The sequence below is a fragment of the Argopecten irradians genome, chromosome 5, assembly GCF_041381155.1.
Source record: "Argopecten irradians isolate NY chromosome 5, Ai_NY, whole genome shotgun sequence".
NCBI lineage: Eukaryota > Metazoa > Mollusca > Bivalvia > Pectinida > Pectinidae > Argopecten > Argopecten irradians.
In genome coordinates this window covers 4191351-4209512 of record NC_091138.1, presented here as the reverse complement: position 1 = coordinate 4209512, position 18162 = coordinate 4191351, and the positions used below count along the sequence as shown (strand labels likewise).

The 18162-nt window shown below is 34.9% G+C and overlaps 1 protein-coding gene across 1 annotated transcript; it reads right to left on the bottom strand.

The window, feature by feature from the left end:
* Positions 1-2191: 2191 nt before the first annotated feature.
* On the bottom strand, positions 2192-10807 carry LOC138322679 (alpha-(1,3)-fucosyltransferase 10-like). The gene is made up of 8 exons (XM_069266709.1): positions 10076-10807; positions 6883-6933; positions 6585-6691; positions 5982-6247; positions 5420-5584; positions 4756-5003; positions 4299-4470; positions 2192-3653 (listed from the first exon to the last, which is right to left on the bottom strand). The coding sequence occupies exons 2-8, from the start codon at positions 6903-6905 to the stop codon at positions 3123-3125; spliced, it is 1512 nt and encodes a 503-aa protein (XP_069122810.1). The 5' UTR covers positions 6906-6933; positions 10076-10807; the 3' UTR covers positions 2192-3122.
* Positions 10808-18162: the final 7355 nt, after the last annotated feature.

Genomic DNA, 18162 nt, shown 5'->3' with positions numbered 1-18162 from the left:
ACCAAAGGTAATTATATAATAACCCACCATCTAACCAAAGGTAATTTTATAATAACCCACCATCTAACCAAAGGTAATTATATAATAACTCACCATCTAACCAAAGGTAATTTTATAATAACCCACCATCTAACCAAGGTAATTATATAATAACCCACCATCTAACCAAGGTAATTATATAATAAGCCACCATCTAACCAAGGTAATTATATAATAACCCACCATCTTACCAAGGTAATTATATAATAAGCCACCATCTAACCAAATGTAATTATATAATAACCCACCATCTAACCAAAGGTAATTATATAATAACCCACCATCTAACCAAGGTAATTATATAATAACCCACCATCTAACCAAGGTAATTATATAATAACCACCATCTAACCAAATGTAATTATATAATAACCCACCATCTAACCAAAGGTAGTTATATAATAATCCACCATCTAACCAAATGTAATTATATAACCCACCATCTAACCAAATGTAATTATATATAATAACTCACCATCTATCCAAAGGTAGTTATATAATAATCCACCATCTAACCAAATGTAATTATATAAACCCACCATCTAACCAAAGGTAGTTATATAATAATCCGCCATCTAACCAAATGTAATTATATAAACCCACCATCTAACCAAATGTAATTATATAATAACCTCACCATCTAACCAAAGGTATTTATATAATAATCCACCATCTAACCAAATGTAATTATATAACCCACCATCTAACCAAAGGTAGTTATATAATAATCCGCCATCTAACCCAAATGTAATTATATAACCCACCATCTAACCAAAGGTAGTTATATAATAATCCACCATCTAACCAAATGTAGTTAATATAATAACCCGCCATCTAACCAAATGTAATTATATAACCCACCATCTAACCAAAGGTAGTTATATAATAACTCACCATCTGACCAAAGGTAATTATATAATAATCCACCATCTAACCAAATGTAATTATATAACCCACCATCTAACCAAAGGTAATTATATAATAATCCACCATCTAACCAAAGGTAATTATATAATAACCCACCATCTAACCAAAGGTAATTATATAACCCACCATCTAACCAAAGGTAATTATATAATAATCCACCATCTAACCAAAGGTAATTTTATAATAATCCACCATCTAACCAAAGGTAATTATATAATAACCCACCATCTAACCAAATGTAATTATATAATAATCCACCATCTAACCAAATGTAATTATATAATAACCCACCATCTAACCAAAGGTAATTATATAATAACCCACCATCTAACCAAAGGTAATTATATAATAACCCACCATCTAACCAAATGTAGTTATATAATAACCCACCATCTAACCAAAGGTAATTATATAATAATCTACCATCTAACCAAAGGTAATTTTATAATAACCCACCATCTAACCAAGGTAATTATATAATAATCTACCATCTAACCAAAGGTAATTATATAATAACCCACCATCTAACCAAATGTAATTATATAATAATCCACCATCTAACCAAAGGTAATTATATAATAACCCACCATCTAACCAAATGTAATTATATAATAACCCACCATCTAACCAAAGGTAAATATATAATTACTCACCATCTAACCAAAGGTAATTATATAATAACCCACCATCTAACCAAATGTAGTTATATAATAACCCGCCATCTAACCAAAGGTAATTATATAATAACCCACCATCTAACCAAAGGTAATTATATAATAACCCACCATCTAACCAAAGGTAATTATATAATAACCCACCACTAACCAAAGGTAATTATATAATAACCCACCATCTAACCAAAGGTACTTCTCCCATGAAGAGTAATGTGGCCCACTTAATGATTGACTTTGTGTTTTACAGCAGGTTGACAGCTGTGATAACTTAAGTGTATGTCAAGCTTCCGCAGTACACGAGATCTGCATTTCTTTATGAACAAACTTACATGGCGATGTTTACTGAGAGCCACGAACGTGGGATTCGGCTTCTATAAGATGAAGGAAGCTGTCGGTAGAATTTCCAAAACCTTAACCGCTCCATCAGTCTTCTGTTTGACATTTTCTCAAAATCGAAAGTGTCACACGAAAAGGAGTTCAAAAACATTCAAATTAATAAAAGGCATGAGGAATATTACTCATTTATACCATTCGTAACAAACACACGTTGATTTACTCTTTAACCATTTATTGATTCAGTAGTAACATCAATGTATCTGTTCCACACAAAGTCACACAATAATCGAGGCTAAGTAATTGATAAGTTGTCATTTATTAACGGAGCAAGGTTGATGTAAGGTGCCACATAAAGAAAGTGCATCCAAATTATACATTGTCTTATGAATAATCATATTTAACACTTTGCATCAAAATGGCTTCACGAATAAATGACAACCTGGCTTGCCATACACACGGATTCGTTAGTAGAAATGTATTGCACTAATATTTAAGGATTTAAGTATCTTTCTGATGGTTCTATCGAAGGATAAAGTTGAGTAAGCTATCACTATTTGGAATGGACCGCGACCATTGACCGTAAAATTTTGCCTATCACAAGAAAATACTCACCCGATAATACAATAAATAGCGTACGCTCTTACATCCAATGTATAATTGACAAATTATTTGATTCCAGAAGCGACTAAATGATTACCCTGTATTCTCCTAGCGTAAAATCTTGTACCACATAACTGAGCTTTGATAATCAACCAGAAGTTACAATATATATTGTTTATATTCTTCATAGTAAACATGCTCTTCTACGTGCAGATTTAGACCACTAGCCAATTATAACAAACATTATATCATATTAATTAGTGGTCGGATTTGTTTTCAATATTGCTTAATTTCTAAACAGGTATATGAAATTTTAGGGACTGTCAACTTTGCATGCGAGACTAATATTGTAACCGTTGCTCCGCCATCAAGACAATAGATTATACAAGACGACAGAAATATTTCCGGGTAAGTATGTCGTCCGTTCGTTGGTCTCCTGATTTCTAAGCCATGGTAAAGAGAGTATTTCACATCCTATGGCACGGGAACCAGCCGACCCACCACTAAACTGTTATACTGTACATGAAAATAAACCGATGATGTGAATCACGGAGGTCTCTTTTTGTCTTTTCTATAATACAAACCAGCAAGCTTTTCAACATCTTTGTTTGTATAAGTAACGTTTCTCGAGTCATAAAAGTGTCGAAATGCCAACGCCATGTGATGTGAATGAGAGTAAACATCGTCATAGCCTTTGTTATCTAATACATACTTTCCTAGTTCATTGAAACTCTTGGGTCGGGGACAGCCGTAGTGGTCCTTACTTGCTACTGAGATCACAGGGGAATTATTCTCATTTTCACGGCGCATGTTCTCATGAATATTTCGACATATAAAACATTCGAATCCAGCGAAATGATTATAAAACTTCTTGGAACGATCTCTTCCGCTCAAAGACCAGTCTCGATCATTTACAACCCGCAGTAGATTTTTATTAGTTATTCCATCTGTTTTGAAACCTGTGTATTCGTCGTACATAAAATCATTGTCATCCAAAAGTTTGATTTTTTCTGCCAGTTCCTCAACACTTCCGAAGTCTTCAACTACCAATGCAGACTTATCGCTGGGGAGGAACTCCTTAAACATAAGAAGTATACTTCAATTAATTTCGACATATAAAACATTCGAATCCAGCGAAATGATTATAAAACTTCTTGGAACGATCTCTTCCGCTCAAAGACCAGTCTCGATCATTTACAACCCGCAGTAGATTTTTATTAGTTATTCCATCTGTTTTGAAACCTGTGTATTCGTCGTACATAAAATCATTGTCATCCAAAAGTTTGATTTTTTCTGCCAGTTCCTCAACACTTCCGAAGTCTTCAACTACCAATGCAGACTTATCGCTGGGGAGGAACTCCTTAAACATAAGAAGTATACTTCAATTAGAAACTTTTCAGTTAGATAGGTTTAGTATCAAATACAGTTAGATTCTATATATCACGATAGATAAGAAACACGCAAATACTTATTGTACTTGTCATCCAAGAATAACGTTTTCTTCTTTACAGGAGTGTTTTCTGCAATTCATCATATTAAGCATTCTTCTGAAAAATAAATTAGCAACTAACTGATCGACATTTGATTTAATTCAAACTTCTAACTCCGAAGACACTAGAATATTAAACATACGATCCAATATGTATAAGCTTAGTTACCCGTTAAAGATAGGTCTGCTAAACTATGTTTAAAGTTTTAAAGGTTGCACGTATATGAGTTTACCTTGACCTTTGGTGACCCGAAGACGATGGGCACGACCCCTAGGTGCAGAGGTCGCCACAACTTCTCTGTCATGTAGTCCTCACAGACGGCGTTCTCAAAGGCGAAGGCAAACTTGTACTGGGCTATAAAACTAAAGAAGGCCTTATCCTGGTACTTCTCCATGCCCTGTAACCTGGAACGAAACACATCGATGATATCGGTAGGAATTTGATGGTTTTATAACGGCTACACATACTTTAAGTGTTCCACAACTTTATTCATTATCACTAGGATGTGTGGAACTGACCAGCCAATTATTATATATTAGATTGAATGGCGGTGTCTACAATACACAATTAGTTACTAAATAAGATATGTATGTAGAATATCAATTTTGGTTTCTTCAAATTACTTTGTAGACAGCTCTCAGAAGTCTTCGTTTTATACTTCCAGGAACTGATGCGCGTGTAAAACTTACTCTGAAGGTAGATCCTTGTTAGAGCCACATCTCCCGTAAACGTCCACTTGTATGAACTTCTGAAGTAACTTTAAATATGTATCTCGCCCAGATGGTACATGACAGTCGCTGTGGACAAATATAACCGGCGCTAGGCCTTTTGTGGTCTGCAAGTTGTTTTTCTCGCCAGAGGTCAAGAAGAACTCCTTACTCTGAAGCCACTCTAGACTTGGCAAAGCCATAGTCGATATGGGGTAGGAAGACTCCCGCTATAACATAACAACTTCATTGTATTAGGGAGTGACATTTTCTTTCATGGCATAAGTAGGACACATACTAATGGTATTCTCTGTTGTTTCTTCCGAAGTCTGTCTTTGAGTATTCCAAGATAATGTCTTAGTCTAACTAGTTTGTAAAACCAAGGCTTGACTGGAAATGTACCTTTCGATATTTGATAATATTTGACAGATGCTCTTATCTAAAAAACGACTCTATAGTTGCTAAACAAAATCATTTAATTTATGGGAAAGTCTCACAACATAACGTCAGATAATTCGATACTCTTATGTCACAACACATTGATCAAAATATTGTACATTCAGTTAAGCATTTTCGAATTCCCGAACATTTCGAAAAACAAAATGATACTTCTACTGAGTAGACCATTTTCGTACTAATTGCTTACCTTGAATGTTGACGTGAAGTTAAAGAGAGACATGACTTCCTCGTGTGAAAATATAAACTCATTATTCTTCGGTGATTCGTCATGCTCGAGTGCCCATATGTGATGTGGAAGGCGAGGTAAAGGCAGAGGACTGAACTCAAACTCTGTACCGTAAAACAGAAACGCCTGGAAGAATTCAAACATATTTCAAAAAGTTTCGACATATATCGTTATATCTTTCTAAATTATATATCATTCTGACAATAAAAAAATAATTAATTACGTAAAGGTTTGCGTTTTATGCCCTTTTTACTAAGCTTCTCTGGTCCTATCGTTCTTATCCATCAGAGTTACTTCCCTTCGTTGTACTCCTTTAGTACTGACATGGCGAAACAAATGAAAATAGCTGTTATAGAATCTAGATTAGAAAATGTACCGCTCATATGAAGCAAGACAGATTTATCATGCTGATGTTGCTTACATCTCCTCATTTATTTAGTGACAGCAGAACTGATGATTAGTACATTAAAGAGGATAACACAACATTTATCTTCTTGTTATGTAGTGTTTTGGAGTCACTTACCCGTACGTTCATATTGTTTTTCATTCCTCTTTTGACCGACACATCACATTTTACGTCATCACATGCAACCCCATGATCCGTCATACCGGAAACGGGGGCCCACCATACTATCAAGGGATGTTGGGGTGCACTTTTAACAACATTTTCGCCCCTGAATTTTGAATTCTTCCAATTTGATATCTTTGCGTCCATCGAGAACTTTTTCGTCTGTAGCACATATTGCTTAAGTATGTCTCGTTGTTGAGTGTTTTTGGCTGCAACTGAAACTACAAAAACATTTACGACTTTACGCGAAGAAACTTAGATATATATCTCTTAATAAATGCAGTTGTAATTCGAATACACATCGCTTTGTAAAAATATTAAATCTAGGTTCGTAGTGATATCTACATTCGACATGTACAATAAGAATAGTTTAACTTGTGTGTATGAGTTCAACAAATTACACAGGGACTGAACATTTCTAGAAGTCAACGTGATTAAATCCAATTATTAAATATATAGTATATAAAGTCGAAGCTTTTATGTGGTATTTGTAGTGAATTAAATTGTAATTCAAATTAAACATTTCAAATAAGACATCCATCAAAACATTGAACTGACCAGAGGAATACGAACCTTCCGCTTCGTCCCTCCTCTGAAACGCTGTCCATAAGGCGAACGGCATAACAGCCGAGAAGACTAGGAGCAGATAAAGAAGATGGCTGTTTCTGAAAAAGGATATAATGTGTCGTGTGTTAAATAAACTTATTTTGATTGGTACATGTAAGTCGTTCATCGCATTCCCCGCATTACTCTATGACAAATATGTGTACATTTGATATCTAGTAATGCTACTATCTGTTATTAAATATCCTAAGAAAAACTAACAAAAATCGCTCATGTTTTGTTCATAGCTTACCTTCTGCAAATCCTGCGTAACATCTCTAACGGTACAAAGAACTTCTTTCGTCTGAAATAGAGTGATATATTTTAAGATTTAAAAAATTCGCAAAAATGCAAAAGTCAATTATTTGAAGTAAGAAAGAAGCATAATTCTATAGAACAAAGTAAAACATACGTTTGTGAAGCGATGTCGAACTAACACTACATGTCACTTTAGAGTTTTCAGTACAGGTGATGAACTGACGAACGCACATTACACAAGTTTTCCATCACCGGTTATGAATGTTATGTGATGACGATACAAGGTTTCGTCGTCACATATGCATCAATAAATATGCAGTACTGCTGTGTTCATGATGAAATATACATTGATTACCGTGTTGATTATAGACCCAAACCTGCGCTCGTTTCCATGCATTGAGTCTAATCTAAGAAGCTATTTCAGCATCGTCTCAATCAATAAAATATACTGACGATAAAATACGAAGTCTTTATTATAAACAACTGTAAACAGCGATATTTTCACATAATTCACATATGTACATGTAGTGTTTCGTGACATCAGGACATTTCATTACCAACCGACCGAAAAATAAGAATAAATCATCAAATGAGGAAATGAATAATATAAAGTTCAGCGTGCTATACTGATACTGGTCGTCACACTACACTTTACACAGTTTCACCTATACCACTATACACGGGTACAAAACAAAGCTATTCACCTGTCAAATAAGGAAATGAATAATTCATTAATGTGGTAACGGTCGAAGTAACAGGAACATTACCATTCGTATGACAAGCATCGATAGACATAACCATGATACGATCCCGCTGGGTACATACAAAGTCACGTATAAGGAAGAGGATACTTAATTTATTTAGTATACATTTTCTCCTAGTGTATACTTCAGAATGTTTTTCTCCTAGAGGATAATTTATAACATAATTTCTCTAAGAGGATAATTTAGAGTATATTTTCTCCTAGAGGATAATTTAGAACATAATTTCTCTAAGAGGATAATTTAGAGTATATTTTCTCCTAGAGGATAATTTAGAGCATATTTTCTCCGAGAGGATAATTTAGAACATAATTTCTCTAAGAGGATAATTTAGAGTATATTTTCTCCTAGAGGATAATTTAGAACATAATTTCTCTAAGAGGATAATTTAGAGTATATTTTCTCCTAAAGGATAATTTAGAGTATATTTTCTCCTAGATGATAATTTAGAGAATATTATCTTCTAGGATACTTAAAAGAATATTTTCTCTTAGAGGATGATTTAGAGTATGTTTTCTCCTAGAGGATGATTTAGAGTATGTTTTCTCCTAGAGGATAATTTAGAGTATATTATCTTCTAGGATACTTCAGAGTATATTTTCTCTTTGAGGGTACTTTAGAGAATATTATCTTCTTGGATACTTCAGAGTATATTTTCTCTTAGAGGATGATTTAGAGTATGTTTCTCCTAGAGGATGATTTAGAGTATGTTTTCTCCTAGAGGATGATTTAGAGTATGTTTTCTCCTAGAGGATGATTTAGAGTATGTTTTCTCCTAGAGGTGTACTTTAGAGAATATTATCTTCTAGGATACTTTATTAATCTTTGATAAATCTAGAAGAAATATTTTCTTGTAGACGATAATGTAGAGTATATTTTCTCCTAGGGATGCTTTAGGGAATATTTTCTCCTAGAAGATAATTTAGAGATTATTATACCTCACTTCCATTTAAGATGTTCTGACTGGATTAAACTTGACCACATGACATTGAATAAGCTAGATGTTTCCCCGGAATTGGAAGGCGAGGGAAATAACCCCAGGGAAATAACCCTCTAGGGAAATAACCCCAGGGAAATAACCCCCGAGGGAAATAACCCCAGGGAAATAAACCCTTGAAAGCTCCGCACGTGACCGGAAGTTGACGTCATCTGCAACGTCAACCAACAATGGCAACGCTGTTGCTTATTTTTTGTAGCCTAACGAATTTAACAACGTTGTTGTTGGGAAATATCTTCATGGGTTCTTTTAACAGAGATTTTTTTTCTTTTAATTTTGTTCGGTATAATAAAATATTTTATATATAATTGATAATTAATATGGCCCTATGTGTCGAATACACAGAGGGCCATAATTGTATAGTATTATCTTTTATGATACTTTAGAATATTTTTTCTCCTAGACGATAATTTAGAGTATATTTTCTCCTAGGGATACTTTAGGGAATATTTTCTCCTAGAAGATAATTTAGAGTTGTTTTCTCCTAGGGATACTTTAGGGAATATTTTCTCCTAGAAGATAATTTAGAGTTGTTTTCTCCTAGGGATACTTTAGGGAATATTTTCTCCTAGAAGATAATTTAGAGTTGTTTTCTCCTAGGGATACTTTAGGGAATATTTTCTCCTAGAAGATAATTTAGAGTTGTTTTCTCCTAGGGATACTTTAGGGAATATTTTCTCTTAGAAGATAATTTAGAGCATGTTTTCTCCTAGGGATACTTGAGAGACTATTTCCTCCTTTAGAGTATACTTTTCACAATACTTTATACGAGTGACAAAGATTTTCCACCACTTTGATTTGAGTTTTTCTCCTCTTAATTTAGTTATTTTGCTGTAGTTTAAAGGTTTCATATTCTGACTGTTACGGTGAGTTAATGTAAATCATGAAGGTCGTTGTCAATGTGATATGGATTCTCAACGTCTTTTTTGACATGAAATTAAAACGACCACTTTTTTGATGATATACATCGTCCCCTATTAGCCATCATATTAACCCGCCTTCGGTAAATATTTCATTAGGTGATCTTTCAAGATCTGAAGCAACTATTGTAAACGATGCAAATCGGTGATTCTTTCAACATCTTTAGCAAAGGAAAGAAGCTTTCTATTCAAAGTTTATCGTTCAGACACTAGAATGAGAATATCATGGTTTTAATGAATTTCGTCGTGAAAAAGGGTCAACAAAACGACGGATTAGAACTTCAATTTTCACGATAAAAAGTAGATAAATAAAACTACACATTGGTACACGAAAACTATGAACAAATATAAGCATGGCTTCTTCTGATCATGTAAAGACATTAACACCACAGATAAAACATTAGACGTAAATAAAAGCCTAAAACTGGACCAACACCAGTACACCTATACAAACAATACACATGCTAATCCATACACGTATTGTGTATTTGGTCGCTGTAAGGGACTTACCTTATCTAGTAATGGCTGCATCGGTATTTTCTACTGCAGTATAGATTACCTGTAAATTATAGACCACTGTATAATATATCAAATATATTATCCATATGGGATCCCTGTAACTGGTCCCCAGGGAATGTGGAACCAGTGCTCCAGATAGCAATAGCCTGACGACAGCGGCACTACCTTAATTTACCTAGGCCCAGATATGTAATGTCGATATAGATACACATGTGTTTAAACTCGTGTCATGCGTGCTCGCCGAGTATTTAACACAAAAGAGTTCGAATTGCTACCATGATTTATTTACGTGTACATTCATTTATAAAACTTTTCAGGTTTTAGAACTCAGTTGATAGGTCGATATTGCGCAATATCAATTATTTATACACATTTGAGCCCCTTGACACCGCCTCACTTTTGGCCAGGAGACCGGCAATTGTCTATAGTAGGGCTAATTTCTTCTCCTGCCTAGCATTCAGTACAAAAGGAGTGGAATATTGTGACCGGGTGGGGTGTGCTATCCGATGTCTCTGGTGGTGTACTTCAGAGGGATAGCAAGAGTTAGTACTATTGTAAAAAGACACTACACGAACATACCACAGTCTCCAAAAATATGTAAATTCACACAAACATATTGCTTATGGGGATGCGTCTTTAAATTACCATAGATGTTAATATGACATAAATAAACCAATCAACAAGTCCACTCTCGCCTCCTTTCTCAAAGTCTTTGCCCTAGAAAACAGTCTACTCTTACCTCCTTTCTCAAAGTCTTTGCCCTAGAAAACAGCCCACTCTTTCCTCCTTTCTCAAAGTCTTTGCCCTAGAAAACAGCCAACTCTTTCCTCCTTTCTCAAAGTCTTTGTCCTATAAAACCACCCACTCTTTCCTCCTTTCTCAAAGTCTTTGCCCTAGAAAACAGCCCACTCTTTCCTCCTTTCTCAAAGTCTTTGCCCTAGAAAACAGCCCACTCTTTCCTCCTTTCTCAAAGTCTTTGCCCTAGAAAACAGCCCACTCTTTTCTCCTTTCTCAAAATCTTCGCCCTCGAACAGACAGGCTGTGTACATGTAGTAGCTGTTGGCTCTACCAATGAACAACAACTGGTTCCCTTACGAACAATCGTCACATGCCATCCTGTCTTTGATGCCCACATAACTCAACTCTTTACTTGAACACATTGATCATGTACTCAAGATGAAAAGGTCTAATGGATGTTTCAGATCTCCAAATTACCACACAAACAATACTTGTTGTATGAATGTTAGGAAGTTTGTTACATCACAATGTACAGACAGTAAGCGCCCATGTTTACACAGCAATCATATAACCGTCCTCTTACAATACCAGTACAGCAGGCAGTAACCTACAGTACTTTCACAGTATTTTCACTGCAGTATTATTATCTGGAATTAAGTTATATCTATTCCTCTGTTATAAAGTCTAGTTTAAGTGCTTCCCTTCAGTTAAATAGATGTTTTCTTCGTGTGTATGTGAATCACTTGATGTTTTATATTGATTATGAGCTCTCCTCATACTCACATTTTATTGCAGCACAAAGAAACATAGAAGTAATCGAATACTATTATCCCAGCAGTCTACCATCCGGCAGGTATTGTACTGGATCACCCTCTGTGCTTCTGTCTCTGTCCTCCACATGTCGACAAATGGTCGATCTACAAAATCATTAAACGTGTAAATACAATGTAATGTTAACAAAGCGGATAGAAATATTAAGATAGGCAAAACTATAGAGAAAGATGATATTTTCACAATTTGTAAACGAGGCTAAATAAGATGAGAAGACAAGAAATCTTTCAAAGTGACTTAAGAATTTGGATAGAAAAACTTGTAGTGACAAAAATATCTAGAGAAGGCGACATCTGGTGTCGGGATGTAATTATGTAGTTGAACATGTTTTGACGGTAAACGGCAGGCAATCAATTCATTGGTGTAGGTTAACATGTGGGGATGGAAATTAATTTGGTGTTTGAATGAAGAATAAATTATTAACTACATAACCCAATCTAATTAAAATTAAACTTGTAATTCTCCTCCAATATGATCGATATTCTACGTTACGCTCCAATACATTACAAATAGCATTTTTATGAACAGACCTGAATATTAAATAACCAACATATCTAAGAATCTGTATCATTATACTGAAATATAAAGGTTATGGTACGTGTATAAGATAATTTCCAATAAATTCTAGTCTTAGATTTGATAAAAAAAAAGAATAACAAAAAGATGTTCAAGTTGAATAAACAGCATATAGTGTCATATACGATATTGATAATTAGTAAAAATTGACCAAATACGCAAGATATAACCTAGAAATGGTTAACTTCTCGGTTTTCGATATTGCCAAACTTTTCACTATGTTGAATTATTATTTTGTAGTTTGCAAATACAAAACTATGTAGGTGTATAGTAACCGGAAGTGGGGGAGCTATTGAAAGAAAACTTTGACAAAATGAAAAAAAAATCTCCATATAATTTCCTTTCATTTTCTTATTGAAGCATCCAAAAGCTGCTATTTCACTATATATTTCAACACAAATTGTTTTGAGCATTAGATGAAACTTCAGTGATGTAATCATGAATATGTTTGAAAATAGATAATATTGTTTTCGTAATTAATTATAGATTGCGAGCAAAGTTGTATTATATGCTTCAAGTTTCTAAAATACACTCTCCAATAGTTTCATCTTTATATTCATATTTAGTGACAACTTTACCGGTTTCAAATTTCTCTTAAATTTCCATCATCTTTTGTTGACATATAGTCCAAATAACTGCAATTTCTTAGGTGTACAAGACCTGGAAGTGGGTGTACCATTTCGGTGAAAAAATGGCCTCCAAATTTGGTACTTGGTTTTGTTTAACATAATTCTACATTTTTAAGCAACATCGGTCAGTCACACTTTGCAGAAATATATACCTTTGAGAATATGATATCGTGTTACGAAATTGAACATTAATTTGATGGACCAAAAAGGGAACCCAGGGACACACCTCGGAAGGTAACATTAAATCATCCCTAGCCTGGGACCTTTTGAATTTTTTAAAGGTATCTTACAGGTTCTCTTTCATAATACTACAAAATGCACCTAGGTTTTGTTTATTTATTTCGTGGACAAAATTCAATGATAGCTGTAACAGGTCCTTTGGCGCGTGACAAAACAATAGGCAAGTTAAACAATCCATGAAGTTAATTTGTAGCTTAGTATCTCATTCTTGAACCATTAATTTCAGTGTAACTAGCCCACGCTATTCTGCATGGAGATTCTGAACTGTTTTTACTTGAACAATTTTCTGCTTGGTTATTTACATGACATTTTTTTTATATATATTTTATGTGTGTTTTCCTAAATTAGCATTTTTGGACTTTCGTATAGATATCAGGAAAGTGATTAGTACATATAGGTTAAAACTCTTAATATCTAATTGATGAAAAGAAACAATTACATGTGACATACAATTACTGTGTATTATGCCTAACAAATCTCCAGCGTAAGTGACTGTGTTTGGTAATAAATATATAGTGATACTCCATGGCAAGTTTATTGATTTTGAGGACTTGCAAAAACATCTGGTAAGGAACAAGTCCTTTCCCAATGTGTAAAAACATGACTATCGGAAAACGAGCCACCAAACATAAACATTGAATAATAGTGTTATTAAACAACAACATTTTTATAAAAAGTAAATATTACATATAATAAAATACGTGATGCAAAATTAAAAATATGATTAATTACAAGATGCGATATAATATAACAAAGACTGCAAAATGCGAGAACGGACATATGCAAAAATTTAGATTGTTTACAAAACCAAGCGTAATGGTGTTAACGATATCAGGTACTATTTTCAAATTGTGTTGGAGTGTTTGACAAGTAGACATTTGTATACTCTACATATATTATATTTGTATTTATAACACAAATACCACTAGCTACAGTCACGTGGAAATGTCGTTATTGGTGACACAGCATATCATCTTCTACCTTGAAGTATGGAACGCCATAGCTGCCTTAAGACTAGATGTTTTATTGCATCACGTCACCATGTCATAGCATCGTGTCACCATGTTATAACATCGTGTCACCATGTTATAAACATCGTGTCACATGTTATACATCGTGTCAGTTATATATAGCATCGTGTCACCATGGTATAACATCGTGTTACCATAATATAGCATCGTGTCACAATGTTATAACATCGTGTCACAATGTTATAACATCGTGTCACCATGTTATAATATCGTGTCACCATGTCATAACATCGTGTCACCATATCATAGCATCGTGTCACCATGTTAAAGCATCGTGTCACCATATCATGGCATCGTGTCACTATGTTATAATATCGTGTCACCATGTCATAACATCGTGTCACCATATCATAGCATCGTGTCACCATGTTATAGCATCGTGACACCATGTTATAGCATCGTGTCACCATATCATAGCTTCGTGTCACCATGTTATAATATCGTGTCACCATGTCATAACATCGTGTCACCATATCATAGCATCGTGTCACCATGTTATAGCATCGTGACACCATGTTATAGCATGATGTCACCGTGTTATTGCATCGTGTCACCTGTTAAAGCATCGTGTCACCATATCATGGCATCGTGTCACTATGTTATAGCATGATGTCACCGTGTTATTGCATCGTGTCACCATGTTAAAGCATCGTGTCACCATATCATGGCATCGTGACACCATGTTATAGCATGATGTCACCGTGTTATTGCATCGTGTCACCATGTTAAAGCATCGTGTCACCATATCATGGCATCGTGACACCATGTTATAGCATGATGTCACCGTGTTATTGCATCGTGTCACCATGTTAAAGCATCGTGTCACCATATAATAGCATGATGTCGCCGTTTTATTGCATCACGTCCCCATGTTATAGCATCGTGTCACCATATTATTTCATCGTGTCACCATGTCATAGCATCGTGTCCCCATATCATAGCATCATGTCACCATGTTATAGCATCGTGTCACAGAGTTATTGCATCGTGTCGTCATGTTATAGCATTATGTCACCGTATTATTGCATCGTGTCACCATGTCATAGCATCGTGTCGCCAAGTTATTAAGACGTTTTCTATTAAGACTACTCGGAATGCATAATTTGGATTTTACCTTACAGTCAAGCGAAAAGACGATCCCGATCACCATCTGCTAGCCGGAAATTATCTTCAGTGTTGTTTGGCGGGAGGACGTTTGGTAGGTATGATTAGATCTATGGTTAGATCTACAGCTACAAAATGACAATTTTCAAATGACTTTTTTAATGACTAATGAAATAGGTAGCGAATATATATTATGTTTCCTAATAGTTTCGTATCTTTGAAAAGGTGTCTCTTTTTTATTATGATACAGTCGCTTTTTTTGGCGGTGTACAGTCAAACAGAAGTGCTTAGTTTAAAAGGTCCCAGTGAAAAGACTATACACAACGGTTCTGTTTCTATTAAAATCCATGAAATATATTACGGCTTTGTTGTTTATTAATATTTCAACTGTTTACAATGTACGTTAAATAGTTCAAAGTATTGTGGTATGAAAGTACATGTACATGTAAATAAAACAATAGAGAGTAAAACGATCAATTAATGTTTATCGTGTTTTTCATCTTTCTTTTTTTCATATAATTGTCTTAAAATACTTAATTTATCTTAATGTCTAGAATTGATTTTTTATTGCTTCTGTAGTAATAATTATAAGCATAAATATATTTATCACATTTTGGCTGATTCGAAGGTATCAAGTGAACAAGTTCGGCCAAAATTTCGCTCGTCTCTCTAAAAAATCCTTCCTTGCAGTCAGTAGATAGAGAAAATGTGGAAAATATGGGTCAAATATAAAGTGTTTTTTTAAATTGCGTATCTCTATTATGAAACTGATGTCCGATAGTTGTTGTCTTCAAATTTCTTGTGGTACCGCGGCATTTTAGTTCTTCAACCTGTACAGATATACAGTCATTAACACTCAGGGGCGTAGGAGGCGGGGGCGACATTGCAAACATGTCCCCCCATTTACGCCAAGTGTGATGTTCTAAAAAATGCACATTGAATGCACATTGAAAGAAAAAAGTGTCATCCTGCACATTTTTCGTACTTCATTTTTAGAAAATTTTCCGCTGCGCGGCGTGTTTCCCAAAACTTTCAAGCATGTAATGTTCAAACCTTGTAATAATGATAACTAGATATACACAAACTAGACTAAAATGTCCATCAAGAGATAATAGTGTTTCAAAAAATGATTCTTAAAAGATTCGTTTGTTATATGTTTTAGCAAGACAATTAATTCATTATTATTTTTTGAGATACACAACAATGTGCCGATGGTGTGAATTTGGTATACATGTACATGTTCAGATCGAGCAGGGTTGCATAATGGTATGACGACATTCACAATTATCATTTCTAAATGCAGGTACTTTAAATCGAAAAATTACCGTGTTAGGAACGCTTTTAAATCAACAAAATACATTGTAAAACTCATCTCAGTCATTCTAAATCGTAATATTTTTTTCCCGAGGGACACCCCTGGACCCCACAAACAACAAAATCTTGCGCCTTCGGCGCTCGCAAAATCATCGTAAAACTCATCTCAGCCATTCTAAATCGTAATATTTTTTCGGAGACCCCTCGACCTTCCAAACAACAAAATCTCGCGCCTTCAGCGCTCCAAAATCATCAAAATACATCTTAAAACTCATCTCAGTCATTCTGAATCTTAATATTTTCTCCGGGGGATACCCCCAGACCCCCAAACATTCAAAATCTCGAGACTTTGGCGCTCGCACGCTACTTTGTGTATTCATTAATTTCCTGTTAGCGACGCTACTGTCTATAGATGTGTACAAGGGTTATATGTAATGATATATGAAATTTTTTTTATAAAGTATCCATGTGGGTGCGGGGCGCTTGGGGGGGTTACAAAATATAAAGTTGTATTTTCGGAGCGAAGCCTAGCGGAGAGTAGAAAAACTACGGCAGGCAATCCAGTCTAAATAGAAAACGTCTTAATAACTTGGCGACACGATGCAATAACGCAGTGACACGATGCTATAACTTGGTGACACGATGCAATAATATGGTGACACGATGCTATAACATGATGACACGATGCAATAAAATGGTGACATCATGCTATAATATGGTGACACGATGCTATAACATCGTGACATGATGCAATAACACGGTGACATCATGTTATAACATGGTGACACGATGCAATAATATGGTGACACGATGCTATAACATCGTGATATGATGCAATAACACGGTGACATCATGCTATAATATGGTGAATCGATGCTATAACGCGGTGACACGATGCTATAACATGGTGACATGATGCAATAATACGATGACATCATGCTATAACATGGTGACACGATGCTATGATATGGTGACACGATGCTATAACATGGTGACACGATGCTATACCATGGTGACATGATGCAATAATATGGTGACATCATGCTATAACATGGTGACACGATGCTATTATATGGTGACACGATGCTATAACATGGGGACGTGATGCAATAACACGGTGACATCATGCTATAACATGGTGACACGATGCCATGATATAGTGACACGATGCCATGATATGGTGACACGATGCTATAACATGGTGACACGATGCTATGATATGGTGACACGATGCTATAACATGGTGACGTGATGCAATAAAACACCTAGTCTTAAGGCAGCTATGGCGTTCCATATTGAAGCGAACAATTTTCCGCCATTTAGATAGCAACGGCAACTATGTTTGTGACGTAGTTTCCCCACCGTGTAGTCAGGTATGCCAGGTCACTGGTGCAGGCTATTCAGGAAATAGGAAATCATTCAACGGAAAAGTGATATCCTCGTTGTTTTGGATACACGTGATATCGTTCTTCTAACAATATCAAATTGGTAAATTACTAAAATTTGAATATATAAAATATAAAATATGGATGCCAATCAATGTATTAATATCTTACTCATTGCTACTCTTTTGTCAAAAGACAAATGTGAATAAGTCCTTGTTTGCAAAGTTTTA

Excerpts from the sequence above, each read along its gene's own strand:
- LOC138322679 (XM_069266709.1), bottom strand. The coding sequence starts at position 6,905 with ATGTTACGCAGGATTTGCAGAAG. Across the intron at positions 6,248-6,584 it reads GGAAGGTTCGTATTCCTCTG|TTTCAGTTGCAGCCAAAAAC; the intron begins GTCAGTTCAATG and ends ATGTTTTTGTAG. Across the intron at positions 5,004-5,419 it reads ACTTCACGTCAACATTCAAG|CGGGAGTCTTCCTACCCCAT; the intron begins GTAAGCAATTAG and ends GTTATGTTATAG.